The sequence below is a fragment of the Hippoglossus stenolepis genome, chromosome 16 (assembly GCF_022539355.2).
Source record: "Hippoglossus stenolepis isolate QCI-W04-F060 chromosome 16, HSTE1.2, whole genome shotgun sequence".
NCBI lineage: Eukaryota > Metazoa > Chordata > Actinopteri > Pleuronectiformes > Pleuronectidae > Hippoglossus > Hippoglossus stenolepis.
This window is the reverse complement of record NC_061498.1, coordinates 11,816,812-11,832,373: the sequence shown is the minus strand read 5'-3', so window position 1 is coordinate 11,832,373 and position 15,562 is coordinate 11,816,812. Positions and strand designations below refer to the sequence as shown.

The following is a 15,562-nucleotide window of genomic DNA, read 5'->3' as shown; positions in this document are numbered from 1 at the left end:
TTCTCTAATACAGTGGAATCCAGTAATTATGTCATTATGTATAACATCATATGTAATTGCAGGATAATATGATTATGTGTAATGTACTCCCATTTATATTAACATATTCGCTAATTGTTTTATTGGGGTATGGCCATTATATTGGTGCCAGGGCTATTTAGTACAGTAAGTTATCCTTTTGACCTTGCCTGCGTTATACTGCATCTCTTGCCTATTTAATCTGTGCATCGCCTCCTTTGTCAAAATCAACTTCCACCCAATGACAACATTTAAAATACACTAACACCTGGAATACCACACCCAAACCAGAACATGTCAAGCACATACCTCTGCAGAGGTCACTCATAGATATCAGTTCCCTACATAATAATAGAAGAATAATCAAATAATACAAATATATTCTCATCAAGATCCAATAATTATTTTTTGGGGAAATCAGTGAAAATGTTGTTTTTTTAAATGCCCTATCTCGCAATGTCAAATAAAGTGAAAAGAAATCCCTGCATCGGCCCCAGATCTGCACCAAAAGGGGTTCTTCTTTGGGTCATGCCCCATCGGTTCACAAAATTTCATGGAAATCGGGTTGAAATCGGTTGCTAACTCACTAACAAACAAACGAATGCAGATGAAAACATAACCTCCTTGGCCGAGGTAATATAAGACTAGCGCTGAAAAAACATATGCCACTAGTACAAAATGTCTTGTCTAATTATCTCTGCACATTTGGTGACCTCACACCAGAAGCCTGTGTATTCACAAACATAGAACAATGCCTCGGGAGTTTCCTACCCATAAACATAACAGTATTTGCAACATATTCCAAATCTTTCTACAGAATAATCAGTTGTTTTTCTACTGACTAATTCATACATGTTTAATCCTGCTCACGATCTTTGAATTTTGGGAAGAAATGTAAAAAAAAAGTAGAGGGAGAAGAGAAACATATTCAGAGAAAAGCTGAGACAAGTGATAATAAAGGAAAGTGCAAGATGTTAGAAAAGTGTTGTTGAGAACAGACTTGACTCTGACACTGCAACTCAGCAGTGGATTTGAGTTGAGTGTTGAATGTGCTGAGATAGCTGAGCGGTTCTCACCATCGAGCCAACATGTCCGTTCTCTCCCTTCTCCCCTGGTGGTCCTGGCATTCCCTACAATTGCAGATAATGTTGAGCAAGCAGTCTCAGGCATGGCATGGGAATAAATTGAAACTTAAGAATAAAGATACAGCCAGTCTTGGAGTTGATAGTAATGTTTACCTGTAGTCCAGAAGGACCAGATGCCCCCTTAAAGCCTCTTTGTCCTTCATCTCCTTTCGCTCCGTTCATTCCCTGCTGCCCACGAGGACCTGGTTCACCATCTGCGCCCTGAGACATTCACAGACGGGTCAACACTCCACATACCAAGCTAACCTTTCATATGAAGACATATCTTGACGTGATGCATTCTGAGTAACCACAACATACTGTTGGTCCTGACTGGCCCACAGGTCCTTGAATCCCAACAGGACCTGGGGGTCCCTGGAAAAGCACAGGAACAGTTAAATACACACAGACATGATTAAAACCATCTGCTAATTCCACCAGAGGCTGCACTGTCCAAACAAAATGAATTACAAGTTATCCCAAACCGATTATCAGCCTCCTGGCGATGCAAAGTAACGATGTGATGTTCGAACAAAACGTTCATACTCACAGATTCTCCTTTGTCTCCTTTGCTGCCCTTCTGGCCTGGTCCTCCTGTTTCTCCCTATGGAGAAAAAAGCATGCACACATAAAAAAAGAGTCCAAAACAAGCATTTTACAGCAGTACTCTAGTCTATGCAGGTTGTCCAATGTAAACACCTTGTCTCCGTCCTCTCCTGGAGGTCCAGCAGGTCCTGCAGCTCCTGGCAGCCCTAAAGGTCCAACTTCCCCATCATGCCCAGCCGGGCCCACAGGCCCCTTTTCTCCCTGGGGAACAGATGGGAAAACAGAACACATTTAGCAAATGCTAAAATATTTATTATTCACATGTAACAGCATGACACATTGATTAATTGACATACCAGAGATGAAAATCACATCCAAGAAAGCAGGCTTGATCACATTAATATTTTCTCACTCCTTTTCTCTCTCTGTTTCTTTTACCTCTCTACTGCTCCTTGTCTCATAATGAAATGTTCCCGAAGCGAGAGCACATCTTGTTTATACCCAATGGTGGCAGGTGAAGGTAGACTACGTGTTAGTGGACATTGTTGCCTGAGTAAAATTTACAATGTTTCAAATCTTACCGGCTCGCCTTTCTCTCCCATCGGCCCAGCAGGACCCACGCCACCGGGCCGCCCTGGCTGCCCGATAGCGCCAGCCGACCCAGCGGGGCCCCTCTCTCCAGTAGCACCCTGAAAATAAGAGGAGGCAGAGAGGTTAGGTGGAAATGTGACATGATTCACTTTTTGATTTAATGCTGTGGTCACGATCGCTGTTCACCATGGAAACAGCCTCCTGCTTCTTATGCCCTAGAATTCTACATCACATAAGCTGTGCAGAGACCGAGGGATGTGATGGGAAGCAATTTCATAAAATCAGACTTACAGTCGATCCAGCAATACCAGGTAGACCCTCTCCTCCCTTCAGACCTGCAGGTCCCTGCAGAGACAGAGGCATAAACAGCCTTAACAATCAAGTGACAACCACAATCATTGTCACATTCAAAATAAATGATCAGTGACTTAAGGTAGATCACAAATGCTGTAGGAAGCACACATTTTGGAACATGACGGCATCATCGCTGAGCCCATCATTTAAATATAATAGATACAATCAAGTAAAAACACTATAATATAGGGAATGAATGTGAGGATATGAGATGTATGGACGCTTGTGTTACCATGGCACCAGGTGTCCCTCTGCTCCCTCTGAAGCCTTGGAGCCCAGCAGGGCCACTTTTCCCGGAGGCTCCTGACGGTCCTGGGTCTCCCTGGAAACCACACATACACACTCATTTGATTAGATATAAGGCAAGTAGCCAGCAGGCCCTTATGCAGTCATTAATCACATAAACCAGCAAGTCACACCAAAAAGGAACATTTATCTTTTATGAGCCATAATACACTCAACACTGCAAGGTTTCCTCTGTTATTTATTAGCAAATTAGAGGATAGGATGAGACCCAGGAGATAAGATATTCAGACAGTGCTGAGAGTCCTTGGGCTTTATCTAGTATAACAGTAATAAGGTGATGCTGATAAGTGATTATGATCCTGACATGACGTAAACCGCTCACCTTGGTACCCTCCTTTCCGGCAGCTCCCGGCAAACCAAGCTCACCGGGCGGTCCTGGTGAACCTGGATGGCCTCTATCTCCAGTTGGCCCCGTCTCACCAGATTTGCCCTGACGACAAAAGAGCGCAACAACCCTCACATCGCGGTTCATCAAAAACATGCTCTCTGAAATAAACAACTTCACAATCGGCCTGTTTATCGTCAGCCGATCCTCCTACCTGTGGTCCAACGACACCGGGGGGGCCAGGGGGGCCGTTCTTGCCTTGGAAACCCTAAAGAACAAGACAAGAAAAAGTGACTGAGTCAAGTGTTGAAATAGAGGCAGGATGCAGTATCTCAGGACAGGGAGGGGGGTTTACTTGATTTAGTATCAGCCGCTCTACTTGCACTCTGACTTGAACTGAGGCAATTCAATGCTGAAGTCATAACTTTTGACTTGTTTACTGTGTCAACACGTTCAGTAGATCATGTTTACTGTAGGTTAATGCGGTGGTGTCCACCTGAAAGAGGAAAATGCCATATACTAAATATGTGGCTTTATTGGGAGTAAAGGTGACTCACTGGTTCGCCTCTCTGGCCTGGATGACCTGGTAATCCATCCTTTCCTGGTGGACCCTGTGAAGAAGGCATTTTATTACATCACTGTAACACAGGAGCATGAATATAGGTGAGCATAAAATGTGGAATGAGGTAAAAATTAGCAACATTAAATCACAGGGTAAACACTACACGGTGCATGTTAGCCCACTCACATTAGGGCCTTTAGTTCCTGGTTCGCCGTTTCTTCCCTGTGGTCCTCGGGGCCCCTGGAAAATAATAACACAGAAAACTCTGACCCAAACCCCAGATTGTATTTTCTGGTGCTTGCCCTAAACTGATTTATGAGACTGTGACGCCAAGATTGCTTTTCAGGCTTGACATCTATATGGTCTTATGTAGACACTGTGTGCACGCCATAATCGGTGAGTCATAATCTTACCTGTTCTCCGGGGGATCCTGAAGTACCATCTTGCCCAGAAGAACCCTACCAGGTGGACAAGACAAATAAAAACAGTTACCGTACGAACAACAGGAGCCACTCAAACATTTTTAGCTTTCTGCCCGACAACAAATTTTTAGCTTCCCCAAGATGGTCTTTGAGGGGGAGCGTGTAAACTGAAGCATCCCCTGCCAAACAGAAGCTTCTCACGACACCAGATGGCCTGTCATCTAGAAGGGAACAACAACCGGCTCTGGTACGCGGGCGGCGCATTCATTAATACTTTATGAGAAAGCCAGGTGTGTGTCTGTGTTTGTGCAACTGTATGTGAATATGTCTTTGTTTATGTCAGGATATGTGTCCGTGTGTGTGTGTCAGCCTCAGCTCACCTTTTCTCCAGGCTTTCCAGTGGGTCCCTTTGCTCCTCTTCCCCCTCGAGCTCCCTGTTGGAAAACAAACAACACTCTGATTAGCACATGCGTAACTCATCTGTCGGTGGAGGATAAATGATGTGAAAACAGTGATGCAACAGTGTGCCTCAGTCCCATGAGTCGTGGTGCAGCGATGGCAACTGATCAGGCCAAATACAGTTTTATACATTGAGAAAGAAAAGGTGTATAGTGACTGCACTTTTTGTGTACTTACATTGGCACCCCTTTGGCCCCCAGACCCTGGTTGACCAGCTGGACCCTGCGTTATAGAGGTTAACAGTTATTTAGATAACATGTACTGCAGAAGTCAGAATATGATGTGGATTAAAATGTCAGTATAGTCCTCACCCTTCGTCCTTTCTCTCCCAGGACCCCCGCCAAACCAGGGAAGCCAAGTGATCCCTGAAGACACACGTAGAGGTTAATCGGCCTCAGCCTTCCATTCATCACACATCACCCCCAACGTCTCATTAACGTATAATTAACTACTGTATCAAATTAAAGCAAATCTAATCCACGAGCCCAACACAGCCTTAAATACACCATTCATCAACATGTAATGAATTGGTGTCACTAATGAACTATTAATAAAATAGCCTTTTTTTTTAATAAGCCATTTATCATCCCTTATTTTTAATCAGACGGGAAGCAGTCCAGTCAAAGACACACATCTTGCCGTTGAAAGCTCTGATAAAAGGAACCAGAGGACACATTAACTGATCATAACAGCCCATCAATGCTAAATCACCTTAGGACCTTGTCTCCCCAGGTATCCTGGCAATCCAGGAATGCCAAGTTTGCCCTGCAAAGAGCGGCAGGAAAAGAGGGGGAGGAAGAAATAAGCCAGAGAAATATTAAAATTGTATGACACTGCTGATTATGCATGAACCAATACAGCAGGATATCACCAAATTAATGCTTATAGTAATGACAGAAAGATTAAATGCTTCAACATGCGCTCTGGTTCAGTGGCAGTTTTGCTTTAAGAGTCGGCTGTAACCAGATGTAATAAATGTTGAGTGATTTTCAGTTAATAACACAAGTGAATTAACCTGTACTGCCTAATATTATAATGGCTGTAGCAGGATGATGCAGGTATATATAAGATACTCTATAACATGCAGCCTATTTGATCCCATTGGCTTCCTCATTCGTGTCCTCATTTGGTCTTGTAGTGTAAATGTATTTAAAAATCACCTTTTCGCCAGCGATCCCAAGAGCCCCTGCTTCTCCCAAGGGCCCCACTTGGCCCTTCAGCCCCTCCGGTCCGTCCTCTCCACGAGCACCCAGAGCGCCATTATCGCCCTAAAGTGAAGAATGAGCGTAGCAGAGAAATTAATGTTTTATTTCCACTCTGATGGAGAATAACTAAGATGATTTGAGTATGCTCTCACCCTGTCTCCCTTGAGCCCCATGTCACCCTTGAACCCAGGGAAGCCATCTTCACCCTGTGATGCATCGAGGAGGGATGGTGTCTTATTAACGTTCTTTAAGGATACGTAGCACCACTACTTTGTATTTCATCAAGTCTTAAGTAACAAACCACAGTTTGATGAGCAGTAGAACAACGATTTTTACTCACCTTCTCTCCTTTGCTCCCTTTAAGACCCCTAACTCCATCTGCTCCCTGTGAAAACGTGGGGAAAAATAAGTCATTTAGCAACAATTCAATATCCCTGACAAGCCTACCCCCCAAGAAAAGATGTAGAAAAATCACTGGTTGCCAGTATTTCTAGAAATAACCTATCCTAAAACACTAAAATGATTCATAAGTGTGTATTGATTTTCTCTTGACCTAACATTGCTCTGTTATTGAGCAGTTATTGACCTTACATTCTTGTCACACTAATGACTGCCGTCAAGGTCGGGCTTTCTCTGAAGGATGTCGAGCCCAAAAAAATAGAAAACACTAAGTAGACTGCCATTTCAAAACTCCACTTTTATTCCTTAATGTCAAAAAGCGCACTAAAGTCCGAATGCTTCACTCGTGTGAGCGCAGCTCTGCTCGGTCTGACCATCAAATGTTCCTCAGCAGGCCCCTTGAGAAGCGGTGCTTTCCCTCCACCTGTCGCCCATCAGTCATTCACCCGAGCATCGTGTCCGTCACAGGTAGACGCACAGACACGCGGAAAGAAGGAACTATCTCAATGGGCTTTACACCTGGGATCACGATGCATTTATGTCTCACCTTGACTCCACGGGTCCCCGGGTACCCAACAGGTCCGTGAATGCCTGTTAAACCCTGCATGAAAGAATGGGAGAACAGCAGGATTTTACAGCTTTAGCAACCAGCAGCGAACAGAAACACATTTCTCTGTGAGCATATGAATGAGCAATGCACTCAGTGACTTGGCCCTATCATTTTCTGTCAGAAAAAGAGAAAAAACTGTGATTATAATAAAGAGGGTGAACCTTGTTGTAGCCTAATGTGAGTGAGTGCACAGTTACAGCCTCTTATAAGAACAACAGCATGATACTGTAGTTTTCATATATATTGTTATGACACTAATGTAGAGCAGCCTCAGATAGTTAGTTACCCACTTGGATTCCTTTCTCTCCCGCGGGGCCCTCTCTTCCTGGGTGACCCTGAAGCAGGAAAACATGAATCAAATTTGACTTAGCTGCTGCAAATAAATCATTGTAGTAGCACTCCTTGACTGAGATTAGTGAATGCACCAGAACAATGAAAGGAAACAGGAAACCCCAGTGGCATTGTGAGCGAATAAAGATAAAATAAGAAATAAAGATATCATCGCGCATCAGTGCTCCCCTAGTGGCAAACAGCAGAAAGCGTCAGGTGGCACATTGTATCCTCTTGCTTCTGGGTTGTATATGTGTGCTTATAAACATGTGTGTACATACACAGTTATTGTGTGGTGTATACAGTCTTTTGCTTGTTATATATGTACATAAGTTTGAACCATTTTCTCAAAAAACATTCAATGAATGAGGAAGTACCTGTATCAAAATGCATTGCATCAATTAAGTGCAGACAATTACATTCTCTATTTATAAGTACATAGATACTACATGCACTTTAATGTATTTCCCTGCTATTGTATGCATTCACGTAGTGTTTGTGTGTCTGTGTTTACTTACAGGAGGGCCATCAATGCCTGACAGTCCCAGCATGCCTTGTTTCCCCTGGGGACCCTGCACAGGACAGAAGGAGGCATGAATACTGTGATGAAGCTTCAGAGTCGACGGAAAAACTGAGTTCCTCCCTATGAGACCAAATTCCCCACTTTGCTGCTCCCCCACCAAGCATTGTATTTATGAGTAAGTCCACTTTTTATTTCTTTGATCAGTCCAGCCTCGTGAAGTGCACCGGTCATCGCCGTCCCCGGTGTCTGTTATGCCTGAGTGTGTTTCTTGCGTATTGATTTCCTGTCTAGCCTTGTCTCGTCTGAATAGGAGCCAGAAGTGGCTGGTTTGTACTGTCCTGCTCACACAGCCTCCCCCCCGGGTATGTGATGACAGAGGTCACGGGGTCACAGCTTTAATTCTTAAATTAACTGAGAGACACAGCTACCTACCTTTTCTCCTGGCAATCCGATGGGACCCTGAGGACCAGTCAAGCCCTGGACCAAAAGAAAGCATCAATCAGGTTAAGTGTCACAAGACTAGGAGAAGGTCTGAGAGCTGAGATGAGATGAGACGTGTGGACGTAAGAGTCATGAGCGATATGTGTGGACTCCCTTGTGTGAGCTGGTGTTTGGCATTAGATGGTTGACATGCTGGGAAAGTGAAAATATGATTCAGTCTTTTTTGGATGACTGTCATGTCTCTGACGACATTTTGAAATTATATTTAGTTGCTATGGGATAAAAAACCTTGCTTCTCCAAAAACAAATAATAACAATTTTTGAAACCTTTGCAAGTCCTCATTATAAAAGCCTTGTATGAGGGAGACACACATGAGTTTATGCAGCTGAATGCTTGCAAGTGGTTGTGCATTATATAGTAGATACTGTCATAGTGTTTTTGACTCAGCACTACCTGTACTCCTGGATTTCCCTGCTGACCTGGGGACCCTATATCTCCAGGTGGACCCTGAGAAGAAGAAACACTTAGTCACAGTCATGATTTTGGCCTCAGGTTGATCATCACATGACTGTTTGACAGGGTAATTACAAAGCCCGACTAAGCTGATGTTTCTGTGGCTGAGGTTACCTTCAAAAAAGTTAATTACATTTCATGGGGAAGCGTTATATGATGGCATTTATGGGGATGAGATAATGTGTGGATGAAGGTAGCAGGACTCACCAGGTTGCCCTTTGAGCCTTGTACTCCATCAGTTCCACGAATACCCTAAAAAAAAAGGAACACATACAAGATGTCAGAAAATACCGGAGGAAAAAAACAAAAAGTTTGATGACGAAAAGAGGCAGTTCAACAGCATCCTTGTTTATCGTCAGTGCTGTATTGATGGTTGCATGCACCAGAGGACCCTTCATAGAGTTGAAGAGACTGAGGAGCTCTGATCTTGTTATCAAGGCGATGTTGACTTACTGGTTGGCCAGGTGGGCCAGGTGGCCCCCTCGGCCCAACAAGACCCCGAGGACCCTGGAGACAAAACACAGCAAATAATCAGCAGCCAACCTGCATTCACGATGAGACGGGGTGAGTGTGGAATACTAAATCATAAATCATATAAAAGAGACGCAGAGAGAGAGAGAGAGAAAAACGGTGAGAGACAGAATTTGTGTGTGTGTGTGTGTGTGTACTCATCTGGTTTTGTATGTGCTAGCTACAGAGAGTGTGCTAGTTTGTGCTTGTGCGAGCGTGTATGTGTGCTCTGTTTTTGTCAGCCTCCCTCTTTGTAGGCTGGCCAAGCCACCTGTTCCAAAGCCACATCTGTGATCTCCTGGGAAGTGATTGATATGGAAATATAATCATTCAGGCCAGGATTTTATCTCTTCCCTCTCCGAATCCATCTCTTCCCTCTTCCCTCTCTTATCTCGTTCGCCACCAACCAAATTTCTGTCTTGAGTCGGTCTTTTGCTGTCTCGCTTTTCCCATCGCTCCCTTTCTCGCATTGAAGCAGCCAACTCGTCTCCTTTCTCGTGTCTTTGTTGTTTAACGCAGCTTCCCTAACATGCCTCATGGAGCCCTGCTGAGCCAAAACCTCACCCACCAGTAGAAAGAGAGTGATAACTACATAATTAACCAGTGTCCTCCATAAAGACACACAAAAAAAACTGCTTTTTCAACGGTGCTCTTGAGATCTATGCTTTCAAGTAAAATCTCTGTGACAGATTGTACGTATACCTGGATGCCGTGCCATTTGTATAGAGTGAGCACTGGAAGTATTGCATTAATGAGGTCGTTTCAAACTTTTTCATTGTGGCTAAATGTGGATTTTGTATTTTGAGCAGTTCGTCTCTAAGACGCTGGATAAAACGCCTGCTGGAGCTTAAATCCAGTGATCTCCTACAATCCCCTGCTGCAGAAATCACTTGTTCCAGTGATTCTGCACTGTGGAAAAAAAGCAAAGTTCTGACAAAGCGAACACTTGATAAATGCATCTTTTAGCATTAAATATTCTTAGTGTTGAGAAACGGTAGACATGATATATTTTAATGTAGAGGTGTTCGTTATTATGTGTGTGTATATTCTTCTGTATGTGGTTGCTTACAGATTCGCCCGGTTGCCCTCCTGGCCCCACAGGTCCTTCGGATCCCTAAAGCAACAAGGAAGGAAACAGATTCAACACGTAGATCTCATGCATGTCTCTGAGTAAACCCCAGGGAGGATACATTTATATCCCCACAGACATAATCCGCGAAAATAGCTCATTAAAGAAATTCACTGCCTGACAGATAAGGCTCAACTATCTTCGAGCAAAGACTAATAGACTAGCTCTCTTAAACTTCACCCGCCCGCATGTGTAGATAGATAACATCTTGACAGAGCTGCTATCTTTCATATTTTCAATTTGATGTCATGGATGCACCGCCTGGCTTTCATGTTTTTTGCAAATGCAAACCTTGATACTGAATGAACTCGGGCCAGCATAGCAGAATTAAAAATTCAGGAGTTTGTGACTCGATTTCAGCAAAAAACTGCTTTGATCTGTGCCGCTAAATTGTTTGCAGAATTGATTTGTTGATGTGGAAAGGATTTCCCTCTTAACCTTGTGATGAGGACAAAGCAGTGTTTTGTCGTGTGTGGGGACTTTGTTTGTTGCGAGTAAATACGAGAAGCGTCTGTGCACTCACCTTTTCTCCAGACTCCCCGACAGGCCCATAAGGACCCGGCTTTCCTCTGTCGCCCTACAAGATAAAAGCATTAGCCACAGGCCTCAAGATATTTAGGACTTTTCTGTTTATTGCAGAGCAACATCAAGCAGATGCTTTCTGGTGTGCACTGTCATCACAGAAATCACAACGATCATCACGATCATAATATGCAAATAAACATCTGCTATATGATGTGTAAGGTATTCATGCATGCTGCATTAGCGCGTTAGTGTCTGAATGACTATATAAATACAGTGACATGTCAAATTACCAAATCTAACTTACTCTGTGTCCCTGGATTCCTGTGATACCTGGCAGGCCGTCAAAGCCCCTGTCACCCTGAGAAGTAATAGAGAAGCATTAAACCCTGAAACCCACACACGCATACGGTAATGTGTAAACATTAGCAGAATTGTACTGAAAGTCTCCCCTGGCAGAGCCTCCCATCTGCTGTGAGTGTGTGTCTGGGAGAGGGAGCTCTCAGATTAGCTGTAGGTCTGCTAAAATGCTGCTTTGACTGATAAAGACTCTGCTGTTCTGTCAGCGCGGCATCAGGGGAGTCTGATTTATTTACTAAGCTCTTCCTGCAGCTGTTAGGCATTGAGTTGCTTCATTGTCAATACATATAATAAGCTGTGGGCGGCTGGATACCTCAAGGCTTACACATGCAAGTGCAGATAGTTTATCGGACAAGACCTTGCTGTCTACATACGTGTGATATTCAAAACTAGCGTCGGTTATATGGTTTAACAACTGACACAAATATCAAACAACTCTAGTGTCCAAATGTGAAATGAGGATGTCAATACTTTACTGGAACTAAATTCTGTGAGTTCTTATTGCACCTCATTTAAATATGAGGCAAGATTTGGAAACCTGAATCTGGCTGAATGAACTTGGTCTGCTTGTCCAGCAAAGTTATTGAGGTGAAGTTCAGTCTCTAACCTCTATGTCTCCGTCACAACTTGGGGAAGCTCCAAGCCATATTGGACTGTACTGACCCCCCCCCCCCCGGGAGTCCTTTATCCTTCATTTCCTACACAGGACTAAAAAAATTCAAAATGTCCCATGTCTGTACAGCAGCTAATACGATGAATTTTCACAAATTGTGCTACTAACGTTCTTTTTCTTGCACTTGACTTTGGCTGATCTCCCTCAGTGTACGTGTGTTTCTTGTCCCTGTCATCTGTCATGCATTTGTTTTTAATATTGTATTCATGACGGCTTGTATGAGTTTCTTAACGCCCTGCTGCAAACCAATTTCCCTCAGATGGGATGATAAATTTGATTATATTCATTTCTACAAGGCAGTGCAGTGAGAAGTCACGAAGCTCACCTTAGAGCCTGTTTCACCTGGAGCACCGCGACCTCCATCCACTCCCACACGGCCCTAAGAGATGCAAAATCCAGGTAAAAATAGGTTCTGCTTCTCAGTGCATGGGGCACAGCCTTGTTTAACACAACATGCAGATACAGAGGTTTTTCAGCATGGACACCTGCAGTGCTCAAGATATCTCTCACCCTTTTTCCAGCCTTTCCATTAATTCCAGGAGTGCCCGGAAACCCACGTGTTCCCTGTGTAAGGAAGCGAGAGAGCCGGACAAATCGAAAAAAAAAAAGGTGTAAAAAGGAAAGCCAGAGGACAGAAGGAAATCAATAGTGTAACAAACAGAGTGGTATGACTGAAGGTTGAAGTGAGGTGGAAATAACGTGTGGTCTTACAGAATGGCCACTGTCTCCGATGTCTCCTTTGAGCCCAGACGACCCTGGAAGACCCTACAAAAACAAAAAGCCATTAAAGCACAACATGATGCACTCTTCACTCACATTTAGCACCAAAAAAGGAAAAAAATACAGATGAGCTAGGAAATCCTAAAAATCGGTTCATTTTTTCAACCCTACACTGATTTTTTCTTTTCTTTTCCATGAATGAGGGCAGATTCTATGAGACACTGAGCATGCATAATGATGAGGTTGGACTGGGGAGAAAGTAGAGCATGTGCCTGGTCAGCCAGAATGGGAAGCTGAGGTTAAAGGTCGCAGGAGCCCCTGAGGTATGATGCAAATTTGGTCAAGGATGGAGGAAAGCCTTACCTGTGGGCCTGGTCGCCCTGCGAGACCCATTGTACCTGGAGGTCCCTTCAGTGACAGCTGGGGGAAAAAAAGCACAACAGAATGTTTTTTACACTGCACAAGGTTTTTTTGGGCTTTTAATATGCAATGAAATGGCAAAGTCACTCATGATATAATACAGCAAGATGACAGCAAGGTACAGATTTGTGTAACGTGTACCTGGGCCTGTTGCAGGATAGCTTGTGCCTGAGCCTCCTGGGGAGACACCACTGGTCCCTTCTGAGAATCACCTCCATACTGGAACTGGAGGCAATGAAAAGGAGGAGTCAGTTCCCATTGCAGGATCTCCCAGTTGCAATGAAGTTCAATCACACAGCCCCCCCTTGTGGCCATGCCACTACACCACACTGGGAAAAGGTGTGTTATGTGTGTGTTTGTACAGTGCATGAGCATGAGCATGCATGAGTGGGCTTTAAGGTCTCACTGGTAGCATCAGCAGGGTCCCTGGAGGACCTGGAATCCCATCAACCCCAGCAAGACCAGGACGCCCAGGGGGACCCTGAAAAGAGAGGACCGGGATAAGCATTGGCAAACAGATCGACTCACCTTTCCTGCAGCAGTGGAAATCCATGAAGAATTGAACGTTAATGCAAACAATCCCTACGGATCTGTGCAAAGCCAGTGTTGGAGCAGACTGTGTAACGACACCCTCTGATACATTATAGGACTGCACTGCACTGCAAGAAGTAGTAATAGACATATTACTAATAGAGTGAAGAGGAAACGGTGATTTACAAAGGAGAACAGACTGGCTGGTGAGGGGTTCATCTAAGAGCAAGATAATGACCCAAAATTGAAAAGAATAAGGTGGAAGCTTCAAACAATAGAAGATCAACACAGTCTCCAGATTCTCTAAATGAGCTGGACATTTCCACTGAGGGAGATAAACTTCATTTCAATTACAATTTATAAATTAAAGTTAACATTCAATTCTCCTTTATTAATTTCTACTATATTCACCATCACTGCATCTTATTTAAAAAAAATTATCTCTGGGAATAACATGTGCTTGTTATGTGGACTGAATGCGTGTAAAGCATGAATATGATGAACTAGTATGGGGATCTGCATCATAATCTCCATAGTGTCCTCCTTGGAGTGTGTTCCATTGTGATGACTCACACAAGCATCCCCCACACACACGCACACACAAAATAAGAGAATGAGGTCAAACATGTGTGAGTCACTATGCGTCCCTGATGTCCAGCAGGTTCAGGTCAGTGAACCAGGGCAAAATGTTCGCACTGATACAGATCTGTCCCTCACATAGCTCTGTCCCTCATACAGCTCTGTCCCTCATACAGCTCTGTCCCTCATACAGCTCTGTCTCTCATACAGCTCTGTCCCTCATACAGCTCTGTCCCTCATACAACTCTGTCCCTCATACAGCTCTGTCCCTCATACAGCTCTGTCCCTCTACAACTCTGTCCCTCATACAACTCTGTCCCTCATACAGCTCTGTCCCTCATAGAGCTCTGTCCCTCATACAACTCTGTCCCTCATACAGCTCTGTTCACGTTCAATGAGACCATATCTTGAGCCAAACTCACCAATTCGCCAGGATCTCCTCTTGGTCCTGGAGGTCCTGTTGGTCCAGCTGGGCCAGCAAGCCCCTGTGAAGGACACATTCAAACAAACATTAGCTTAGTTTTCAATTAAATGACCATCTTCTTCTTATTCTAACCCTGCAAATGCTAGACAATAATCCTGTTTTATTGGCTTAACTGTATTGGATGCACTACTTTTAGCTGCCACTTCACGTAGGGTTAATAGTATTGAAGTAAACCACCGAACAAAAATATCATCAAACATTGTCAAGTGTCATTTTGCAATGCAACATATTCTAGCAGTTTATTTTTGGGTTCCTTTAATCAAAACACCACAGTTGCATGGTTGTATTTTGCACCACATGTGGACAGTCACATTCTGCCACATCCTTAGCAACTACAGAGAAAATAGTCCCGGTTTCCTTTCCCTACTGTTCTCAGGTAGCGAATAAACTTACCTCTGGCCCCGGTAGACCTGGTGGTCCCTCCACTAGCATACCCTGGAAACAAGCACAAGAGAATGAAATGTACATTAGGAGAGTGTCGGCCTGTTCTCGTGCTCATAACTAATGCTTCCAGACTATTCACTAAGTGCCTCCAGCAGCTCACCGGTTCAATGATAGCTGGCTCTCCCTTCTGGCCTTTCTCCGCTCTGCGGCCAGCCTGAGGTGGAGAAACAGATAAATAGATGTGGAGTGTTAAAAAATCAATTGACACGGGCAATTGAAGATGTGACCACGTACTTCATACATGAGATTGCTGCAAGATTTACCTCTCCGTCCCACGTCTGTGCCCTTTCCCGCTCTGCAAAGTCAAAGCCATCCTCGTATATTTCATACTCCTCATACTCTGACTCTGTGTCGTTCTTGCCATTTTCATATTCGAGAATCTGTGAAGGAATGAAAACTCCTTCAATCACAGGTGTAGCCAACACGAAAAATAAGTGTTGTTGTGCTGAGGGTGAAGACAT

General features: G+C 44.0%; 1 protein-coding gene across 3 annotated transcripts in view; it reads right to left on the bottom strand.

The window, feature by feature from the left end:
- Nucleotides 1-15,562, bottom strand: part of col5a3a (collagen, type V, alpha 3a) — a 47,851-nt gene that overhangs the window by 12,834 nt on the left and 19,455 nt on the right. For all 3 annotated transcript variants that reach the window (XM_035180017.2, XM_047343756.1, XM_047343757.1), the window contains 40 exons: nt 15,365-15,481; nt 15,202-15,255; nt 15,051-15,092; nt 14,596-14,658; nt 13,470-13,544; nt 13,205-13,288; nt 13,007-13,063; nt 12,635-12,688; nt 12,434-12,487; nt 12,249-12,302; nt 11,198-11,251; nt 10,892-10,945; nt 10,309-10,353; nt 9,183-9,236; nt 8,937-8,981; nt 8,670-8,723; nt 8,207-8,251; nt 7,770-7,823; nt 7,212-7,256; nt 6,859-6,912; nt 6,253-6,297; nt 6,065-6,118; nt 5,868-5,975; nt 5,419-5,472; nt 5,019-5,072; nt 4,885-4,929; nt 4,629-4,682; nt 4,240-4,284; nt 4,013-4,066; nt 3,822-3,875; nt 3,479-3,532; nt 3,262-3,369; nt 2,866-2,955; nt 2,571-2,624; nt 2,270-2,377; nt 1,842-1,949; nt 1,693-1,746; nt 1,464-1,517; nt 1,257-1,364; nt 1,095-1,148 (listed from right to left, as the gene is read on the bottom strand). In XM_035180017.2, the coding sequence (XP_035035908.2) occupies nt 1,095-1,148; nt 1,257-1,364; nt 1,464-1,517; nt 1,693-1,746; nt 1,842-1,949; nt 2,270-2,377; nt 2,571-2,624; nt 2,866-2,955; nt 3,262-3,369; nt 3,479-3,532; nt 3,822-3,875; nt 4,013-4,066; nt 4,240-4,284; nt 4,629-4,682; nt 4,885-4,929; nt 5,019-5,072; nt 5,419-5,472; nt 5,868-5,975; nt 6,065-6,118; nt 6,253-6,297; nt 6,859-6,912; nt 7,212-7,256; nt 7,770-7,823; nt 8,207-8,251; nt 8,670-8,723; nt 8,937-8,981; nt 9,183-9,236; nt 10,309-10,353; nt 10,892-10,945; nt 11,198-11,251; nt 12,249-12,302; nt 12,434-12,487; nt 12,635-12,688; nt 13,007-13,063; nt 13,205-13,288; nt 13,470-13,544; nt 14,596-14,658; nt 15,051-15,092; nt 15,202-15,255; nt 15,365-15,481 (2,517 nt within the window). The remainder of the gene's footprint in view (nt 1-1,094; nt 1,149-1,256; nt 1,365-1,463; nt 1,518-1,692; nt 1,747-1,841; nt 1,950-2,269; nt 2,378-2,570; nt 2,625-2,865; nt 2,956-3,261; nt 3,370-3,478; nt 3,533-3,821; nt 3,876-4,012; nt 4,067-4,239; nt 4,285-4,628; nt 4,683-4,884; nt 4,930-5,018; nt 5,073-5,418; nt 5,473-5,867; nt 5,976-6,064; nt 6,119-6,252; nt 6,298-6,858; nt 6,913-7,211; nt 7,257-7,769; nt 7,824-8,206; nt 8,252-8,669; nt 8,724-8,936; nt 8,982-9,182; nt 9,237-10,308; nt 10,354-10,891; nt 10,946-11,197; nt 11,252-12,248; nt 12,303-12,433; nt 12,488-12,634; nt 12,689-13,006; nt 13,064-13,204; nt 13,289-13,469; nt 13,545-14,595; nt 14,659-15,050; nt 15,093-15,201; nt 15,256-15,364; nt 15,482-15,562) is intronic.